General features: G+C 35.4%; 2 protein-coding genes and 1 non-coding gene across 9 annotated transcripts; 2 read left to right on the forward strand and 1 right to left on the reverse strand.

Moving 5' to 3' along the window:
• The first annotated feature begins 309 nt into the window (after nt 1–309).
• LOC122638099 (G patch domain-containing protein 2) lies at nt 310–4,228 on the forward strand. Of its 6 annotated transcripts, none has more exons than XM_043830776.1 (6): nt 310–446; nt 1,839–2,020; nt 2,145–2,210; nt 2,310–2,664; nt 2,737–2,939; nt 3,053–4,228. In XM_043830776.1, exons 1-6 carry the CDS (start codon nt 394–396, stop codon nt 3,757–3,759), a joined length of 1,566 nt encoding a protein of 521 aa, XP_043686711.1. In that variant the 5' UTR covers nt 310–393; the 3' UTR covers nt 3,760–4,228. The 6 variants fall into 6 exon arrangements, with proteins under 6 accessions (XP_043686711.1, XP_043686712.1, XP_043686713.1 ...); XM_043830777.1 differs by having other exon boundaries at nt 1,839–2,014; XM_043830780.1 differs by lacking the exon at nt 310–446 and adding an exon at nt 1,265–1,405.
• On the reverse strand, nt 4,229–5,106 carry LOC122638104 (mitochondrial import inner membrane translocase subunit Tim9). 2 transcript variants are annotated; one of them, XM_043830798.1, is made up of 3 exons: nt 4,935–5,106; nt 4,583–4,824; nt 4,229–4,405 (listed from the first exon to the last, which is right to left on the reverse strand). In XM_043830798.1, the coding sequence occupies exons 1-2, from the start codon at nt 4,980–4,982 to the stop codon at nt 4,597–4,599; spliced, it is 276 nt and encodes a 91-aa protein (XP_043686733.1). In that variant the 5' UTR covers nt 4,983–5,106; the 3' UTR covers nt 4,229–4,405; nt 4,583–4,596. The 2 variants fall into 2 exon arrangements, with proteins under 2 accessions (XP_043686733.1, XP_043686732.1); XM_043830797.1 differs by lacking the exon at nt 4,229–4,405 and having other exon boundaries at nt 4,441–4,824.
• Nucleotides 5,107–12,689: 7,583 nt separating this feature from the next.
• On the forward strand, nt 12,690–12,761 carry Trnat-cgu. The gene has a single exon. It is a non-coding gene; the product is annotated as a tRNA-Thr (tRNA).
• Nucleotides 12,762–19,859: the final 7,098 nt, after the last annotated feature.

Raw genomic sequence — 19,859 nt, forward strand, 5'->3', positions numbered from 1 at the left:
AAAGATACAACGAATTCGATGTTTTACCCCTTAGCAACGATCGTTCGAATAAAAAGACTTCTCGAAGATGTAGAAAAAATGCAACGTAGACACAATCGTCTTACGCGTCTAGATAACGCGAACCCGCGCTCATCTGTCCGCGGATGCGCATAACACGCGCGCACAGACCGCCACTACGCGCTATTTACACGAACGCCAGACCCCGTCTTCTCGACTTCTCGACCTCTTCTCGTTCATCACGTTTAAACGATTTTATCGTTTATCCAAACACTGTTTCTCACTTCATTCGAACTAATTTTTAACCTAGAAACCCGTAAGTCCGATTAATGATGACGACTTTTCGACGACGAAAAGGAAGACGAAAACTCTGAGGAGGTGCGGAGCGTCTGTGGAATGCAAAACCGGATACGGCACCGAGGTGGACACTCTTTGGGTGCCTTTTTACGGTAAACTACTTCCTGTTGTTGACTGCTCAGTCATGTCCTAACAACTGTCCAATCAGAATTCTCCATTTCTATATATATTTTCTCTCTCTGTTATATATACACAATTTCTTATTATATAGTAAAGTGTTTTATAATGATTACTTCTTTATACGCACGTGCGATATAAGAAATGCAATTGGTTCACTTTTTGTACTTCTATTTAAATGCAAATTGTTGCATTCTTATTTTTAAACTATCGTACATGTAATTGGATCAGGTCCTATCTTCTTTGTCATTGGCTGCAATATAAGGACATTAATAACTTTTGCATAATTTCGTAAAATTAACTGCAAGCTTTTAAAACAAACGTTCCTTCTATTGGTCAAATAGATCGTACATATATATATATATACATATATATATATATATATATATAAACATACTACACACGTATATCTTATGTATTGTTAATAATAATAATATAAAAAAAAAGAAAACGTTAAACAATTTATATACGATCACAGTAGTGCAACGTACATATGCAATTAATGTGAAAAATTCTTTTTCTTTTCTTTTTTACTACTGCCAGCAATATTCTTGAAAAGGAAAATAAATCGATTAATAATTTGTCAAATTTTTCAATAAATTATCGAGAAATAGGAAAAACAAAATGTCTGCCACATACCTGCATATATGTGTGTGTGTCTATTGAATTGACTCGACTATTGCGCCACACACCCACGCGCGTTCATGCAACACACAGAGAAACATACGGTCATTATCCCATTTCCCACTGCAAGTTACGATATAACGTAAGCTCTGTGCTAAACGACACGGAGCTAATAAGTCGAATAAAATCGACTCCTTTGGTGCTTTTCTTTTTTTTTTTATTTTTTCACTGTTACTCGACAGATAAATTGTTGTTTTACGATGACATCCGTTTAAAGTTCAACTCACTACTTGTGAATAATATATACAAGGTGTGCAACGTGAAAGTTTATAATGATCAATTTAAATTACATATCGGTGTAAAAATTACAAGTATGTCTCGAATATATGTACATATATATATATATATATATATATATATGACATGTGTAATATTTACAAGAAAAATACATGTTATATTAATTGACTGCTTTCGTTTTTTTGTAGTGTAAATGAATGACATTAATAAATAAAAGCTTTTTTTTTTTTAATATTTCGTGAAATGTAACACAGTTACTAGAAAAAGTTTTCTCAACAGAATTTTATTTAATACTGAATTAGAAATAAAAAGAAATTATATATATATATATATATATAGGTGCAAAAAATTGAAAAATAATAATCATACATTGATCTTTTATTTGATTAAATATTCAATCAATTTGTATTTGCAATCGTGTTGTAACTTTCGTATTTGTCTCGTAGAATTAAACGCATCCTTCAAATGGAGCGTGTTCTAAAAGCAGTACCAGCAGACTTAAGAGTAAAAATGGAGGCACTTGTGCATGATCTGACCCTTGCCCTTGAAGAAAGCAGTAACAGTGCTAACGTCAGACGTAGATGGGGTATAAGGAGGAGAGCTCGTTCTACAGGGAATATTCGTAAGTGTAAGGACATATAAAACAATAGAAAGTAATCAAATTTTGAGAACAATAAGGCGTATATGTGGATTATGAAAACAAAAGTTGGAGACGGAATGCCACCCGATCTAATCATATGACATAACATCAGTTACAGTTCGCTTCTACAAGGCATACAGAGGGTCATTACCAAGATTGTCTTTCTATAAATATCAATGTACAAGAAGTTAAATTACAGTTCACATGTAATCTTTAAATAATAGTTTAGTAAAGATTAAAAATATAGCCACTTAATAAGAATTGCATTTTTTTTCAGCATCGCTCAATATAAGTAAGCACTCGGATGACAGTTCGTCTTCTATTTGTGATATCCGCATTTTGAAAAATTCTACACCTTCTAAATATCAATCCGATAGCGATGACACGAATCAAACAAAAAGATTTGCACGGTTTTCCAACCTAAATAATGCGAGCAACATAGAGAGCGATTCTGTCAATGAAAATTTCATACCAAGGACTAACACAAGGCGTAAGAGAAAGTTCAAGAAGATGGCTGTCGATTCTGACTCGAATCCATCGACGTCTCAAACGGTTACCATTATGTCGACCGCTTTAGGTGGAAAAAAGCGAGTTCTTAGGAATGATTGTAAAAACAAATATGGAGCTATATGGTAATATTTTGTGATTCTACAAAGTTCCAATTAATCCTAACAAAGTTACATATTACATTCGATTACCTTTAGGTGTGGAAAACGTAAGAGATCATGCAGAGAACGTTCTACCGATTGCGAAATGCGTTCTTTGAAACCAAACAGAACCTCGAAGTCGAAGATCCGGGGGAAAATGCAAGGTGAAGACACCGTAGATTGCTCTCGTATATCGAGTTCAAGTATTTCTTCTAGCGATTCCGAAAATGGTATAATCACAAATGACGAGGATCGCGAAGGTAAAAGAATCGCAAGAAAGACCGTAAGAAAAAAATTATTATCGCGATAAAAAATTGTCGTGCGAAAAAATGTTATCGCGGTCCTTCATTATCGTTCACTTTTCATATCTTAGGAGATGACGAGCAATCCGATTGGATAGTGGAATCAAATTGGTGGGACGATGGAGACAGCACGAGTGAAGATAAAATAGGAACAGATTCGACATTCCAAATGATATTACATGGTAGCTTTGAACATTCTACCGATGAAAGCAGAAAAAGGTACAGACAAAGAGTTAAACGAATTCGCGAAGGTCTCACTGGTAGAGAAATTCGCGCTGGTCGGCGTCACGTCGACAATAAACCTGGATATTCTATAATTACTTCGGCAAATGAGAAAGTATCAAGATTTCTACAAGATCCAACTCAGAGTGAACTTAAGTTACATCCTATGCGTCAAGCTGAACGGGAGAAGCTGCGTCGTCTTGCAAATTTATACAGTTTAAGTTTAAAAGGTGATTTAGGTTGTCCAATATTATATAAAACGCGACATACAACTCAAGCTGTATGCGTAGATCAAGTATCGTTAAACAGATTCTCCGATTACAAAAGATTAAGGAAGACACCTCCAAACTCACCTAATCCTGATTCACTGATGCAGTGTCAGGAACAACATATTTCTAGTACAAGTTTTGGTTCACAAATTGTACAACAAACGCAAGATACCATGCCGCTGCAATCTATAAGTTTTCCACAGTTCGAGTGGGATTCTAATAATATGGAAATTGAGATACATGGAAAGCCAAAGTTTCAAGACTTTGGACATTCAAAGTCCAGTTAAATTATGTGTTCCTTTTTATTAGTTTGTTTCTCAATATTTATATGGACGATTAACCTGCTTTCTATAAATGAGATTAGTAGATATTCTAGAATCGATGTATTATAATAACAACATTAAATTTCGTACCGAACGTATTATAGACTTTTGCGGACGAAACTCGTCCAAAAATTGACATTTTATATAGGATTTATCATTCTATTGTAGTTCAGCTTTAAAATGTCTATATGAATTTATATACATGTATAAATCTGTACAAAATATGAAATAATGAATAAGTTAATTTGCTGCGTATAGAGTGAGTTTCATGATTCTGAATGTAAATAACAATTTGTACTTTTTTTATTAGTCTAGTAACAAAAATCCTTAACTCGAGTGAAGATTAGAACGTGTGAATCACCTGTTAATACTATACGTTATATAAATGTAAAAAAACAACGATTAGAAAGGGCATCTTTTTTTTTTACAACAATTAAGGAAACGATCATTGGAATGATTTCTTTGAATATTACAGCATTTGTTATAATGTGTTATACGCAATCAATGACATATTAAAACTTAATTTAAAAAATGTATCTTACATTAAAAATCATATTTGAATAGTCCAAGCACAATAGATTTTTTTTTTAACATCGGGACGAATGCGTGTCTGTAATAATATAATAAAAACTTAATACACACTACTCGTATTTTAAAATATCAAATTTATATCTACAATTCTCATGACATTCGATAACATGTAAATGAAATACAATATTTTAATATTTTAACTTCTCCTATAATAGGGTTATATAATATTTCAATACGCTTTATAAATCGAACATACATTTTTCTCCAACATTAATTTCGTCCCAGTTTCTTTTCAGCTGCTAATACATTTTCATTGGCAATTATTTGAAACTCTTGGAATCGTTGCGAGACTCTTTGATTCATTTTTAAATACTTTTCCATACAATTAAGCGCACATTTTTCCTCCTTCGCTTTTACATCTCGTGTAGTAAAATCAGTTATGCAGTCGATAAAACAAATCTCTGATAGTTTATTGTACGACATTATGAAGTCTTTAAACTATAATTATATAAATATAAGAAATTATTTTTTAATATTAAAGAAATAATTGTAAAAACGTAAAGATGATATTAATCTAAAAGTAGATCAAAAGTAGAATAAATACATACAGACTTGATTTCTTCTGCATTAACTTCAGCAGGAACTTGCATAGCCATAGTATTTAATGAATTTATTTATATATTTCTTAATCGAAGATTAATATTGACATAAGTAAATTTTAGGTTAGAATTTATTGTATACAAGTGGGCACATGCTCAGATTACACAACACGAATCCATATCTAAAGTCCTCTTATATCGCTATGGTATTTATCATTGGAACAAACCAATCAGAATCAGGTCCAATACCATGCCAAAAGCAGTAGCCAATCAAATTACTTCATATTATAGGTAAGTTTCTATTAATTTCTATCTATAGCTTCTGTGACGTAATAGAATGAACCAATTAGAAACAGAAAGATTTCAGAAAGAGAGGGAAAGAAAAAATGTGTTACACTTCGCAGTGTTGTACTATACTACTTCTAAATTCGTGTTAAATATTATTGCAAGTTGTATAAAAGTGAAAAAATTCTTCCGCGCGGAACGAAACAACTCGATCTAAGCTGTCAGAAGGTAATTTTATTAAAAATTTATGCCGTTAAATATAAAATATATACAAAATATTTTAAGACGATACGAATAAAAAATCGTTATTTTTATTGTTAAAATTTTTAATTTTTTTTTTGTTTTTTTTTCTTTTTTCTTTTTTTTATATATATAAGACGATACAACAGAACGTATTAGTTTAAGGAAAAATATAAAATGAATTTTCAAAAATATAAAATTATATTATTTGAAATTTATATATGTGTATTTTTTCGTATTTTTCTCAAACATATATCTACGATAAATTGTCTCAACGACGGAAACGTATTGAGAACAGGTGACGAACGAACGTCTCTTTTGAAACCTGATTATTCAACCGTTTCAACCGTTAGAAATTAAGACGGAAGTATTAGTTGGATATTTAAATTCTTTATTTACATTTTTTATTTATATTGACGAAATTATAATTAAATCATATAATTTGTTTAATAAAATATTGTTAATATTTTTGTCAAACTATTGTGACGATCGAACAACGAACACGCGCGTTTTTAATTGGAAACTTATTATAACGACAGATGGCGCCACCAGAGAGTGTTTCGTGACTTCGATTTCTATATTTATATAGAATTGGCGCCATTGGCGCCACGAACGATACTCTTGTATAGATCTTGATTAAACAAATTACAGACTTTGTTTATACAAAATAAAAGATATAATTTTTATTAAAAATATATAAACTTAACAAGATTGCGATATAAAACGTGACTTTATCTAAGTTTCTATCGGAAATGTATATTTTTGTTTCCTTCGTTTCTTTTGTTTACGATGACTCGATCGCGTCCTCTTCTTGCCGCGTCGATAAAGTAGAAATTATCGATCCGTCACAGTTTCTAACTTTCTTAACGTACAACGACCTGCATTGACTAGATCATTCTTTTTTTTTTTTTTTTTTTTTTTTTTTAATTTATTTAAAAATAATATCGATCTTTTTCAATTATTTCTGACCAATAAATTTCAGATGTCTATATTGTGAAACGATGTATGTTTGAATATTTTTCAGTGAAATTAATCGAAAGTGTTAATCGTCATTTCGGAAGAAGTTTGAAAAGTGCAATCTTATTACAAGAAAAAGAAAAGAAAGAGGAAAGTATCAGAGTGAAATGTCATCGTCAAAAAAAAATTTAAAAATGTTTTCTCTCAAAAAATTTGAAACGACGAAAGAAAGAGAAAATAAAATCTACGTTGAATCCATGAACAGCGAAAGTTACGAGGAACAAACCGATCCTATCACGATTCTACGTAAGGAAATTCAAGATTGGAGGAATCATAAAGAGTTTAATGATATGGACGACGTTTATACTACAAGCAGTCAGAAAAATGATTTGCCCGAATCACAGAATGAAAATATTTACTCGAACGACGACGTAACGTAAGTAGAAAATATTTGTATATTGTTGGGTTTTTCTCTTTTTCTATTTTTTCTCTTTTTTACTGTTTATATTACTCCAAAGTTTGTATCATCTTTTTTTCTACCAAGAGAGATAATCCGTATAGTAATCTATAATACGTATGATAACATACGATTACACAAGTAGCATTAAGTTGATTAAAATATGTATATACATATTACAAGAGATATGGCCGCATTCGTAATACTTCTAAATAGAAAATATTTGATTTTTTTTTTTTCTTTTCTTTTTTTCCATGTTTGTTTTCTTCAAGATTTGTATCGTCATTTTTTTCTACCAAGAAAGATAATTCGTATAATAATCTATAACGTGTACGATAAAATATGGTTACACAAGAAACATTAAGTCGCGAGAAATATAACAGCATTCCTAGCACATTTAAATAGAAAATATTTCAATATTTTCCTTTTTGGTTTTTTTTTTTTTTTCTGTTACTGTTATTTTACTCCAAAGTTTGTGACATTTTCTTTCTACCTAGAAAGATAATCCGTATTGTAATCTGTAATACGTAGGATAATACGATTACACAAATAGCATTGATCTCTATAAAGTCGATTACTATGCACATACATGTTCTAAGAAGTATGGTCGCGTTCGTTGCACTTTTGAATACGTGCCAATTTACAGAGATGTATTTGGATTGTAATAGAAAATTTAGTGCAAATAACGATTAAATATCAAAAATATCATATCGATATCGTTGACGATATATATTTTCAAAAATATCGATTATTATTTTTTTTAAGAACGAACGATGCAAACAATACCACGAAAAGTGAAAGTTCATTAATATGATTCTTGATTCTTTTTTTTTTTTTTTTTTTTTTTTTTTTTTTTTTGTAAGATATGCACAGACATACACACATATGCCATTCATACATTATATGTGCTAATAATAACTGTAATGATAATAACTATGTAATGTAATAGCGATAACTTATTCGAGAAACGATTTATAGTGACAAAGTTCGAAACAGTGATAACATCATAGTGCATTTATAGTGCATTTATAGTGCATTCATAGCACGTTTATAGTGTAGTTATTTATTTTCAAGATATATCGAGGTAAGTATAAGAAATATATTACGAATCGAATGAAATATGTAAATATTTTTTGATAATAATCACATTTTGATCGAATAGGACAAATTAATCGATAGAACGGTATATGATCTAACTTTCGAAGAAAAATATCGATCGAACTCGATAACACTGTCGATTGCCAACTCGAAGAGAGTTCAAGTAGGTAGTAGCTCTTACGTAAATAAAAAAGCGATTAAGAAAGAAACAGGACCGTTCGTCTTCGTTCGGGTATAGGTATAAAACGTGCGAGAAAGAGAGAGAGAGAGAGAGAGAGAGAGAGAGAGAGAGAGAGAGAGAGAATTACTACGTCATTCCGGAATTTTCGAAAGTTTTGTCGAACCGGTTTCCAAGTGCCACATATATACGGATACATAATCTCGTCTCGCGTTCCTGGCGTGCACCTACAATCTTCAAATCCTCGGTACTTAACACACATACTTATATTTCTTTTTATTCAATCGCGCGTATTTATCGATTTCTAACCTAAAAATTTTAATCGCCGAAGAAAGAAAAAGAAAAAATATTACGAGAAATATCCAAAATCAATTTTATTCTCATTATATTTTCATTTTATTCGATGTTTATTCTTGATACATACAAGTTATCGTATATACAATTTAGAGGTTAAGTAAATTTATTTTCTTTTTTTTTTTTTTCGAGCTATCAAAAGCTCTCACCTTCGTTGAAGGAACATAACGAATAAAGCATGACAATGAGCTATGAAGTGTTGTAGGTTAGTGAGAGAACAATAGTCGCCCTAACCTGCTAATGGGCCACATGTGTATGCCGTACGCATTACATAGAGATACGTAAAAATATTTTCGGCGATGTATATGTGCCTTGAATAAAAATTAACCCCCCCGCTGGCGTTGTTCGATTCGACTCTCGTTCCTGTCGTGACTAAATTTCATATCGGTTCCTCTTATCCGACGACCTCTCTTTTACTTCCACGCCTCTCGTCCCTCTTCCTCTCATCCCCCCTCTCTCTCTTTCTCTCTCTCTCTCTCTCTCACACACACACATTCCATACACGCACACATACACATTCATGAGATCGGCACGTGTTGCATTCCCTATCGCGAGTGCTAATTCATGTATTATATCGTTTGAATTTGTTGATACTCGTATAAATATGCTCTAGTTAAAAATAAAGAAAAGAAAAGAAAAGAAAAAAACAACACGTAGAAACAAACATATTTTTGTGTAGAGTGCACTTGATCGATGACGATCTCGAGCATGATAAACGTGTAAGAAGCCTTCGACATGTTCAAGGTCTGCAGGGCATCGAAACGGCAAGCACCGCGTCCAACTCACTCGAGTAACGATGTAGGTTAGGTTCCCAGCGGTATATGTCGCAAAAATCAACATTCTCGCGAAGCCGGAGTTCGCAAAAAGTATATAAACCGGTTTGCCTCGTAAATGGCACATGAGCGTGTGAACGAGAGATAAAGAGAGAGAGAGAGAGAAGGAAAAGATGCAGAGAAGTCAAAAAGACAAAAGAGAGAGATGCATAGAAGTCAAGGAGTAGATAGGTATATTTTTATCTTTCGTTATTTTTAAACAATTTTTTCTTTTTTTCTTTTTTTTCTTTTTTCTTTTAACGTTCCATATGTGTATATATAATTATGTGTATATATATGTGTGTGTATATATGATTACACACACACTATAAAACACAGTAGAGATAAAAAACGTTCGTGAAATTATCTCACAGTAGTATTAGTTATTACACGAAACGATACGTTTATCGCATACAATCGGTATAATTTGGAAAATACTCGTCGATGGCGCTGAAATCGCCGTGATAACGTTTAAAATAGAAGTCATTAGAGTTAAAAAAAGATAGAGAGAGCGAGAGAGAAAAGGAACGAAGAAAAAAATAAAAGGAAAGAAAAAAGATTCCCGACAACGCTGAAAATGATACCATAAGACATCGTCATCACGTTCACCGATATAATAATCGCATAACCGCGCACGTTTCGTCGTCGTCGTCGTCGTCGTCGTCGTCGTCGTCGTCGTCGTCTCGCGTTGTCCATGCTTTTCGCATAATATTACACGGCGAGTAAACGCAACTGCCGTGCGCGCGCGTGACGTCACTTCTGCGTCGGCAACGTCGGCGGAAACGTAAGTTTTGCGAAGAAAACACGCAGTACCGACGGCTGCTCGCGTAATGGCTGCTTGACCAAGGTCAACGTTCTCTTCGTCAATCGGACGAAAATTTGTCACGTGCATCGAAGAGAACTCGTAACATTTGTTTTCCTTACGCGGATAGATTTTTGCCGGATAATAACGAATGCATTATTTTGTTTATATTTTTTTTCTAACTTTTCTTTCCTTTTAATTATCCCTACGAGATATTTTATATCGATCATAAAATTTATAGAGATAGATCGATCGATCGATCGATCGATCGTCGTCCCGCTAAATTGAACGTTCGACGAAAAAAATGGCGAAGGAGGTTAAAGGCAAAGAGGAAGGAAAGAAAGAGAAAGAACGTGCTCGTTCGAAAAGAGTAAACTCGATCGTTTTTTCTGTTTGATTTTTTTACATAACCCGATCATCCCGTTCCCCGTCGGTTCTGTCCGCGTAACGCTGACGTCAGCGGTACTCGGGCATCGCGCCAGTCAACCGTCGACGACGAAGGAATTCCTTCTCTTTGCGAAGAAAGCGCGAAGCGCCGAGAGCAGCCGGCTACGCCCGATCGAGAGACGGTCGCGCGATACGACGAGATACGACACGACACGACGCGACGCGACGCGACACGACGGGACACGACGGGAGGCGAAAGGGTGTAGAGACGCGCGACGCGACGCGACGCGACGCCGTCTTCTTGCGAGACGGCAACGCTGCACAACGTTCCTCTCTTCTCTAGGTTCAAGGGTACGGAACGGAGATCGCTCGTCTTCTTCTTCTTCTTCTTCTTCTTCTTCTCCTCCTCCTCCTCCTCCTCCTCCTCCTCCTCCTCCTCCTCCTCCTCCTCTTCTCCTCCTCCTCCTCCTCCTCCTCCTTATTCTTCTTCCTACGATCTGTCTACGTATATGTGTACATGTACATGTTATGTATACGAATACGTACGTATGTATGGATATATGTATGGACGGAAAACAATCGGGGGAGAGCCCGAGGAACGTTGGGGTGCCGAGTCAGTCCGCTTTTATCCAACGGGAAACTTCTCGAACGTGCTTGCGCTTACGTACATTCCTCCATTCCTTTTGTTGTTGTTTCTGTTCTTGTCTTATTTTATTTTTCTTTCGTTCCGTCTTTCTACTTTATCATACCGTCACGAGATCGAAGCTTTTCAATTGGCTGAATAATGTCGATAAAGAAGATATGTATAAGAAATGACCAGGCAAGAATTTTAATCGCCTTGAAACATTGTCAGTTTTCTTCTTTCGTTCAAATTTTTTGATAATCGTTAATACGTACGCCGTTGTTTGTACATGGAATATTACGTTGACGGGATTTTTAAAAGATGATAGATCCTTGGATTTGGCGAAAAGTAGAAATAGAATCGAATAACATGACGTGATGATTTGAACGATGATATATATATATATATACATACATACACACACATACATACATATATATATATACATATGTACTTATTTGATTTATTAGGTTTGGTAAGATAATGGGATCTATCAAATAAAATATGATTAAATATGATCAAATGAATTATGACATAAGATTATATATGTTTCAAATTTAGGGATACAAGGATTATAGTAGTTTTCTTAATATTACATGCATATGTATATATATATATATATATATACACACACACATATATATATACACACACGTATCTATGGTAAAAGAGGCAATGCAGAGGAAAATGCAAAAATCTATGTGGAACCCTAGGTAAATCGATTCCTTTGTTCGAGTCGCACGTTATACATTGCGCATTCATAGTATAACATCTGCTTAATCGTACAATAGTCCCATCAGAGAGAGAGAGTGAGAGAGAGAGAGAGAGAGAGAGAGAGAGAGAGAGAGAGAGAGAGAGAGAAAGAGAGTACGTTCCGTTGGATCCTTTATTGCGTCTCAAAGAGCATAGAGCTCAGAACTGAAAAGGGGTCCCTCCAAAATCTTTAAGACGGTACAAAACATCTGTCCCTTTTCCGTAGTCGCATAGAAAAAGAGAGGAGGTTGCGTGTGACCCTTCCCCCTTTTTTCTCGTAAAGGGAACCCAAAAGTAGGGTTTTATTGTGATCGTCAAGTAAAACAGGAAGCGCGATGACTGACATCTGCTTTACGTCACGTACTATTTCTTAAGAAGAAATCTAAGATTGCCATGACAGAATTATTTTTAAGATTATAAGTTCAAATAAGTTCTAAAGATGGAAGGAAAATAACAGTTGCAAAAAAAAGAACGAAAAAAAAAAAAATTGAAAAATAAAAACCATTCGCTCTTTCTTTTTTCTTTTTTTTTTTTTTTAGTCTAATCGAAACTAATTACATCATTCGGATAGATAGATCAATCGATCGATGGATGTATCAATTATTAACTTATATAAATACCTAAGGAGTAAACAACATTATAATAGCGTCCTTGTAAAATTTTTTTTTCCAACGTGAATATGAAAATAAAATATCATTATTTTATAATACTACGATGATAAAAGAGCGTTATATGTTAACAAAAATGAGATATTCTATATAATAATTCAAATATTTGACACAACCCTTATCAATTTTGGATTAACAAAGGAAATCGTCAGCCTCTTTAGCTCAGTGGCAGAGCACTGGTCTCGTAAACCAGGGGTCGTGAGTTCAAACCTCACAGGAGGCAATCTTTTTTTTTGCCGTTACTCCTCGGTTTATTTCATATGTTGGATAAATTACGATAAGCGAAATTACGATAAGCAAGTCTCTCGCGATATTTTTCCAAATTTCTTTTTGTCGAATCTTCGTTTTTTTTTTTTTTTTTATTTGAAAAAATAAATTCTGAATATAGTGTTTCCACAGAAATTTATATATATATATATATATATATATATATATATACACATATATATTTATTAATTCGAGAACGAAATCGTTGGCGCGTGTATCACGTGTAATTTTTAATTAAATGAATAAATAAATAAATAAAATAAAAAACATTTCTGGCAATATTAAATCGACAGGAGGAAATAGAATAGATAAAAATATAGGAATAATTAAAAGGTGCCTCTTGGATACATAGCAATCTCGAATTCTGTCTGCGCACTGGAGTCTACAAATGCGAGCCACGTAACGCGAACCCGTGCGTTCTCGATATTCAAGAGTTACACTCGGCGGCGGTGGCGGCGGCGGTGGCGGCGGCGGCGGCGACGAGCAATGCTGTTTCCGTAAAATGTCTACAAAGTGAAAAGGCTTCGAGAGCGAATAGTTCGGAATTTTCAAATATCTCCTTTAAGCTAATCAAAGTTGCGATACGAAATTTCAAACGATTACGTGGCATTAGCGTCGACTAGATTAAATGAACTCACGTTTATATCTATTTACATTTATATACATATGTACTATGCATGTTTATTTTGAAAGATGATGAACGATCGATGATACATTAACATACTCTCTAGCATGCGTACATACACATATCGTTTGACAAAAATTAACGTTTGAAAATCGATTCCCTTCGAAAAGGAAAAGGAAAAGAAAGAGAAGAAAGAAGAAAAAAAAATAATAATAGTAGTAGTAGTAATAATAAAAAAAAAAAAAAAGGAAGATATCACGTAATTTCCCATTTGTTTGCGCTTTCCGTGAAAAGCTTACGTCGCAGCACAGGCTCGCGCTTCTACAGACATGTACATATACATACACACACGTACGCACGTACACGGAATAACGTGCACACATATATATGTGTACACGTAGCGATAAAGACGCATTACGGTAGCGCGTAGTAGAAACGTGAGATGTATACCGTCGTTCTCATTCACGTCGAAGCATTCGCTGCACATTCTCTCACCGCTAGTATTCCAGTATTCCACGGCGTGCTCGGGCGCCCTCGGAACTACGGGGCTTACGTGACGTGCATCGCCGTCGATGGGTCTTTTGAGAAAGGCGCCTTGCCTTCCTTCCACTCCACTCCATTCCACTCCACTCCACTCCACTCCACTCCACCGACTGCTAAATTTTCTACGATAACACAGACTTTCTATCTCTGATTCTGATGCCAATTCAAAAACAAAAGATATTTTTTTGTCTTTTTATTTCTTATTTCATTTATTTATTTATATATTTTTTCTTTCTTTTCTTCTTCTTTTTTTTCCTTTTCTTTCGAATACATTTTCTATAACCTCAATCTTTCCTTTTTTTTTTTTGTTTTTTCTTTAATTTTATTTTCTTTTTCTTTTTTATCCGCATAAGTGCATACGTTGCAAATGATATAATATGAGACATACTATATCTTTATATTATGTATAGTGTATATATATGTATGTACGTATGTTATATGTAGCATAGAGTGGGTCGAATCTCCTTAGGTGATTTTTCAAAATCAATTACTCGATATTTCTAGACTTTTTAGGTTAATTATTTATTTAATCTTTTTCCTTTTTTATCAGATTTTAAAAACCTAGGAACTATCCGTCTACTCTGCATATACATATATCTCTAAATAATACTGTACTACAATATAATATAAATATATATATATATATATATATATATACTATTAAAACTATAGTATACCAAATATACATACGTATAACTTATATTAATCGAACATTAACTTCGGAAACAAATAAAAATCATTGAATCGACATAACAGAAAGAAAGAAAGAGAAAGACAGAGAAAAACACAGAACATTTACAGTATTCTTAATCTTTATAGAAGACAAGTTGTATACTTGTTCGTATCGTAAGGTACGCGATAAAAGAGTCTTATCTGAAAGAGTAGGACGGTACGTCAGTCTTCTTCCCCCTCCTACTGTACCCCCTACCCATCCTCTTGCTATTGCCCCCACCCCCTCGACCCCTTTTCGTACAGGGTTACGTTCCCGACGTCGCTTCATTCCCGGTCTGCTCTCCCGAGTCTTCGTTCCCGACGATCGTCGAGGGGAAAATTATCGGTATCGACACGCGAAGACAACGTGACTCTTTCTCACTCTCCCTCACTCGTTCGTGTTCGCTCACTCTCACTATCTTTCGTTGTATTTCTCTCTCTATCTCTCTCTCTCTCTCTCTCTCTCTCTCTCTCTCTCTCTCTCTCTCTCTCTCTCTCTGTCTGCCTGTCTGTCTGTCTCTTTCTCTCTTTCTCTCTTTCTCTCTTTCTTTTTCTCACTCCTTCTTAGGAAGCAAACTCGATCGATACGAACGTGTTCTTCTTTTTTCCCATATTATGTGTATATATATATATACGTTATACATCGAACGAACAAGAAGTACTTACTTATTTACATATATATCTATATTCTACGTATTTACTTTCCATGTTCCGTTTATAATATGTATTTCAATGATCAGAAGAGATCAAGACATCGAGAGATTAATATTACTCTTCGTCTTATAGGTTAGAAGAGATATTTACTTATTGATATGCATATATGTATATATATATATATATATATTCCCTTTTTATATTGATTTCCATGCATATTTATTTGCAAAATTCTTTATATTAAAATATTACATAATATTTTGATATGTAAGAGTATAAATTATAAATACGTTTACTAAGTATCTTTCTTTTTCCTTTTTTTATTCACTTTGCGAAAGAATTCTTTGCAACTGACACAATAAGATAAGAAGCTACGAAATGTGCTTCGCCTTTGCGATTATCATATTATTGATAACGTTATCTATGTGTGTGTGTAAATATATATATATATATATATATAATCTATCTATTATGTGTTAACGTTATATTTATATACATGTAAATTTTGTCACATTCGTAAAAATATGTTACAAAATATTTATTTGTTTATTTATTTTTCTTTTTTCTTTGCTATTAAAAAATTCATCTTACGATATATACATACATACATACATACGTACGTACGTACGTACGTACGTATATACATATAATGAATAATAATGGAAAAATTTTCAATGATAAAAGAATAAAGAAAGGAAGGACAAAATAAAGAAAAGAAAAGAAAACCTTTTTGGTCCGATACGAAGGAGAAATGTCGCGCGATCGTTTACGAGATGACATAAATATTTATCACACGGGAGCAAAAGTTACGATTTCGCTCACGAAATATTCACACTGGCCTCTGTCACCCCGTCAAAGCCGATAAAATATATGGACGGACACATAGACGCGGGAAGAACGGGGGATGTATAAACCGTATCGATGTAATATACGTGCGATATTCTATCAGCTGCATTGGCAAATAACCTTTCAGCTTATGGCCGCAGCTGTCGATGATAATACATATAACTATACGTTTGGAAGTTTTCTTACCTCTTTATTACAGCTCCCACTTCATCTATCACCACCCGCAACTCAAACTTTATCTCACCCTGTTTTTCCATCTTTACTAAGATGCTCCGAATTCTTATAATTGTTAACTTTATTATTGCGAACGAAATAATCGATCGAAACGCAACTTCATAGAAACTCGTTTCTAAAAGGTAACGCAGTAAACAATATGGCGCGTAAAAGAATCTTTAAAAACGCATAAAAGATGAGGACGACGACGACGACGACGACAACGACGATGATGATGATGATAATGATGATGATGACGATGGTGATGACGACGACGACGACGACGATGAGGACAGTTCGCCGTATACGAGAAACGATGTAGAAGAAGAAGAGAAAGAAGTTGACCTTGAATCCGCAGCCTTGGTCTGCACCATGTGGGAAGAAAGAGTACGAACGAAATGATTTCGCGAATAGTATTGCTGCGAAGAATGCCACGAGAAATTTACTCTCCTTTAATGTGTACAAGATAGAAAGAGGAGGAAGAGAGAGAGAGAGAGAGAGAGAGAGAGAGAGAGAGAGAGAGAGAGAATACAGTACTTTTGAGATTCTAATTCCTAGTATTTCTTCTTACCGTTAACTTTTTCTGATATATGAAAAGGGTCAGGAGAACGCGGAAAAAAGTTAGGTTAAAAATAGAAACTCATTGTGAACGTTTATCCATCTCTCTCTCTCTCTCTCTCTCTGTGTGTAATCGTTATTATATGTTTCTTCGTAAAGGAAAAAAACAAAAACAAAAAATGTTGTATAACGTCGCAAATAAACGCGCGATTAACGGCAGACGGGCGGGCAGACGGACGGACGAACAGACCGGTACCTTTGTTTCGCTATATGCGAAGAGAGGGGAGAGAGAGAGAGTGAGAGAGTATGGTGTGTGTGTGTGTGAGAGAGAGAGAGAGAGAGAGAGTGAGAAGTGAGAAATGACGGCATAGGAAGAATGCATAATCGCGTCACGTTTTCATTATCCCATTCCTAACACGTGACTGCAAATACTTGTTTGTACTCATAACTCATGATGCGTTCGGTCTAGCGCGTACATGTGTACTAGTACCACGTGTCTCTCTGCGAAAAAGAAAAAGAAAAACAAAACAAAACAGAAAAAGGAGAAAAAGCAAAGAAGTTAAGAAATAAAGGAAGTAGAAGGAGAATGAGTATATATTATTCGCGTTTGGTATACACCTTTAAAGAAGACATCGAATAATTTCAAATACACGAGTTCATTGTCGGTCGTTAATGCTCTAGACTCTCATGATTCTTTCATCGTTCCTCGAACTTCATTTATTATTGAAATCGAATATGCTCCGACGTTTGAATATTTGAATATTCAATGAATTCTTATGAGATCGATTTGTTGAAAAAGCGGGTGTAATTCAAACGAGATATATATATATATACACACACATATATGTACAAAGTATAATATATATATATATATATATGGGTATACTTTGTGTATATATATATATTGTATTTGTATTATATGTACTATATTTATTGTATTATATTTATATATCTACTTATAGGTGTTTTTATATATAAATATACGCGTGTACACACACACAAGAAAAAGAAAAACGATAAAATATTTCACTGTCGTTGAGAGGATTAGTCATCGCTACTAACCCACATTTATGATATAGACCGCTTTTATAACGCTTCCTTGAGTAAAGGCACCCATCTGTTGAGGCACCTGACTCGATTCACCTGCCGCAGGTACGTCGTTACGTACACGAGCTGCCTGCCTGCCTGCCTGCCTGCCTGCCTATGCCTGGCCGTCTGCTCGACAACCCGGCTGGTTTCGTCAGGTGCTTCTTCCTTTAATGTCGCCCACTGTACTAAGAACAAAGAAAACCTTCGACGTCTCTCGTAGAAGACTATTTGACGATAGAACAGAAAATTTTGTTATAACGTTCTTATTTTTAATTACAATTGTCTATGTCTATCAAAACCCATTTCCAATCATTTTATTCTAACGTTACTACTTTTTCATATCATTACTGCGATGATAGTTAATAAACAACAAAATATATTCGTATAAATACATCCATTTCTTCGATAATCGACATTACGATCACGAAATAAAGTTGATAATAATTAAGATTACGGCATGTATGTACATATACATATTATATATAACATACAAAATACATCAAAGATATATATATATATTCGATAACCCACGCATTATTATTTTATATCATCGAATATAATTAAATTAACTGGACCGGAAAACTTTTACAAAGTTCCTTCTAACGCGTCTGGATGATCGTCGCGTCCCTGTGCGCTGACTGTGCGCAAGAAAAATGTGGCTGTGATATGTTGTTGCGCGAAGAAGGAGGAGAAGAAGAATAAGAAGAATAAGAAGAAGAAGGAGAGACAGAGCGAGGACGGACGACGTTGCTGTGCGGGTGAACGGAACGGGAATGAGAGAAAGAGAGGGAGCGAGTCGCGTAAAAACGTACAATGGAGGAGGTACGTTTCGAACGAGAAGAGTCGGGGGAGAAGGAGGGGGGAGAGAGAGAGTGAGCCGGAGGTGGGGGAGCTGAGGGAGACGAAGTTTGCACGCGGCGCGGAACCGGTCGTTGCGCGATTCGCGAGTGGAGGGGTGAGTGGCGGGGAGAGTGACGGTGGGAGGGAGGTAGGGAGAGAGGGGGAACGGCAGCCGGCCGCGAGCGTCGAACCAACGGCAACACGCGAGCGATGTCACTGCGCGTCGTCGAGTCGTCGTCGTCGTCGAGCGTGTGCATCGTGTGTGTGGATGGTTGCGTTCGACGAGGGGTCAGGCGAGAGAGGGGAGAGAGACTGGTCGAGCCACGTTGCGTGCCTTCTCCTTCCCGCTACCCTCCGGTGTAGTCACTCTTTCGAGCTTACGAGATGACGTCACGTTAGTCATGAGAAAAGATGGAGGGAGAGAAGAGAATAGGAGGGAAGGGAAGGGAAGGGAAGGGAAGGGGGGAAGACGAAGCGACGACGACGACGACGACGACGACAGAAAGAGCGACGAAGCGTGAAAGAGAGGAGGGTTTTGCAGAGCGTACCCCCAGACAAACGAGATGATGCTAACTGAGCGCCATGCAAGATGTTGGTGTTGCACGTGAAACCTGAACGAGGAACGCGGAGCTGCCTTCGACGTTCCATCTCTTCTCTTCTCATCCTTCTCTCTCTCTTTCTCAAAGTATATGCCGTTTGCTGCCTTCCTTCCCTTTCCCTCGCGTCTGTTTACAAACACACCCGTAAACTCAGTCGAATATATGACGGCATAGTTATAACATTTCCTCCCTCTCCCCCGCATCTTATGAATAAAGAAAAGAGAGAAAGGAAGGAAGAAAAAGGACAGGACGATTGAAAGAGAACGTTATTGCCGTTCGTCATCGTTTCCTTTCGAATCGATCTCTCGAAAGAAGATGTGCAACAACAACGCAAGAAGCCACCGTCTGGGCGGCCGAGCGGCGCAATGCCTGTTAT

The sequence above is a fragment of the Vespula pensylvanica genome, chromosome 2, assembly GCF_014466175.1.
Source record: "Vespula pensylvanica isolate Volc-1 chromosome 2, ASM1446617v1, whole genome shotgun sequence".
NCBI lineage: Eukaryota > Metazoa > Arthropoda > Insecta > Hymenoptera > Vespidae > Vespula > Vespula pensylvanica.

Excerpts from the sequence above, each read along its gene's own strand:
- LOC122638099 (XM_043830776.1), top strand. The coding sequence starts at position 394 with ATGCAAAACCGGATACGGCACCGAGGTGGACACTCTTTGGGTGCCTTT. Across the intron at positions 2,021-2,144 it reads TACAGGGAATATTCGTAAGT|TTACAGTTCGCTTCTACAAG; the intron begins GTAAGGACATAT and ends ACATAACATCAG. Across the intron at positions 2,211-2,309 it reads GTCTTTCTATAAATATCAAT|CATCGCTCAATATAAGTAAG; the intron begins GTACAAGAAGTT and ends ATTTTTTTTCAG.
- LOC122638104 (XM_043830798.1), bottom strand. The coding sequence starts at position 4,982 with ATGGCTATGCAAGTTCCTGCTGAAGTTAATGCAGAAGAAATCAAGTCT. Across the intron at positions 4,825-4,934 it reads ATGCAGAAGAAATCAAGTCT|TTTAAAGACTTCATAATGTC; the intron begins GTATGTATTTAT and ends ATATAATTATAG.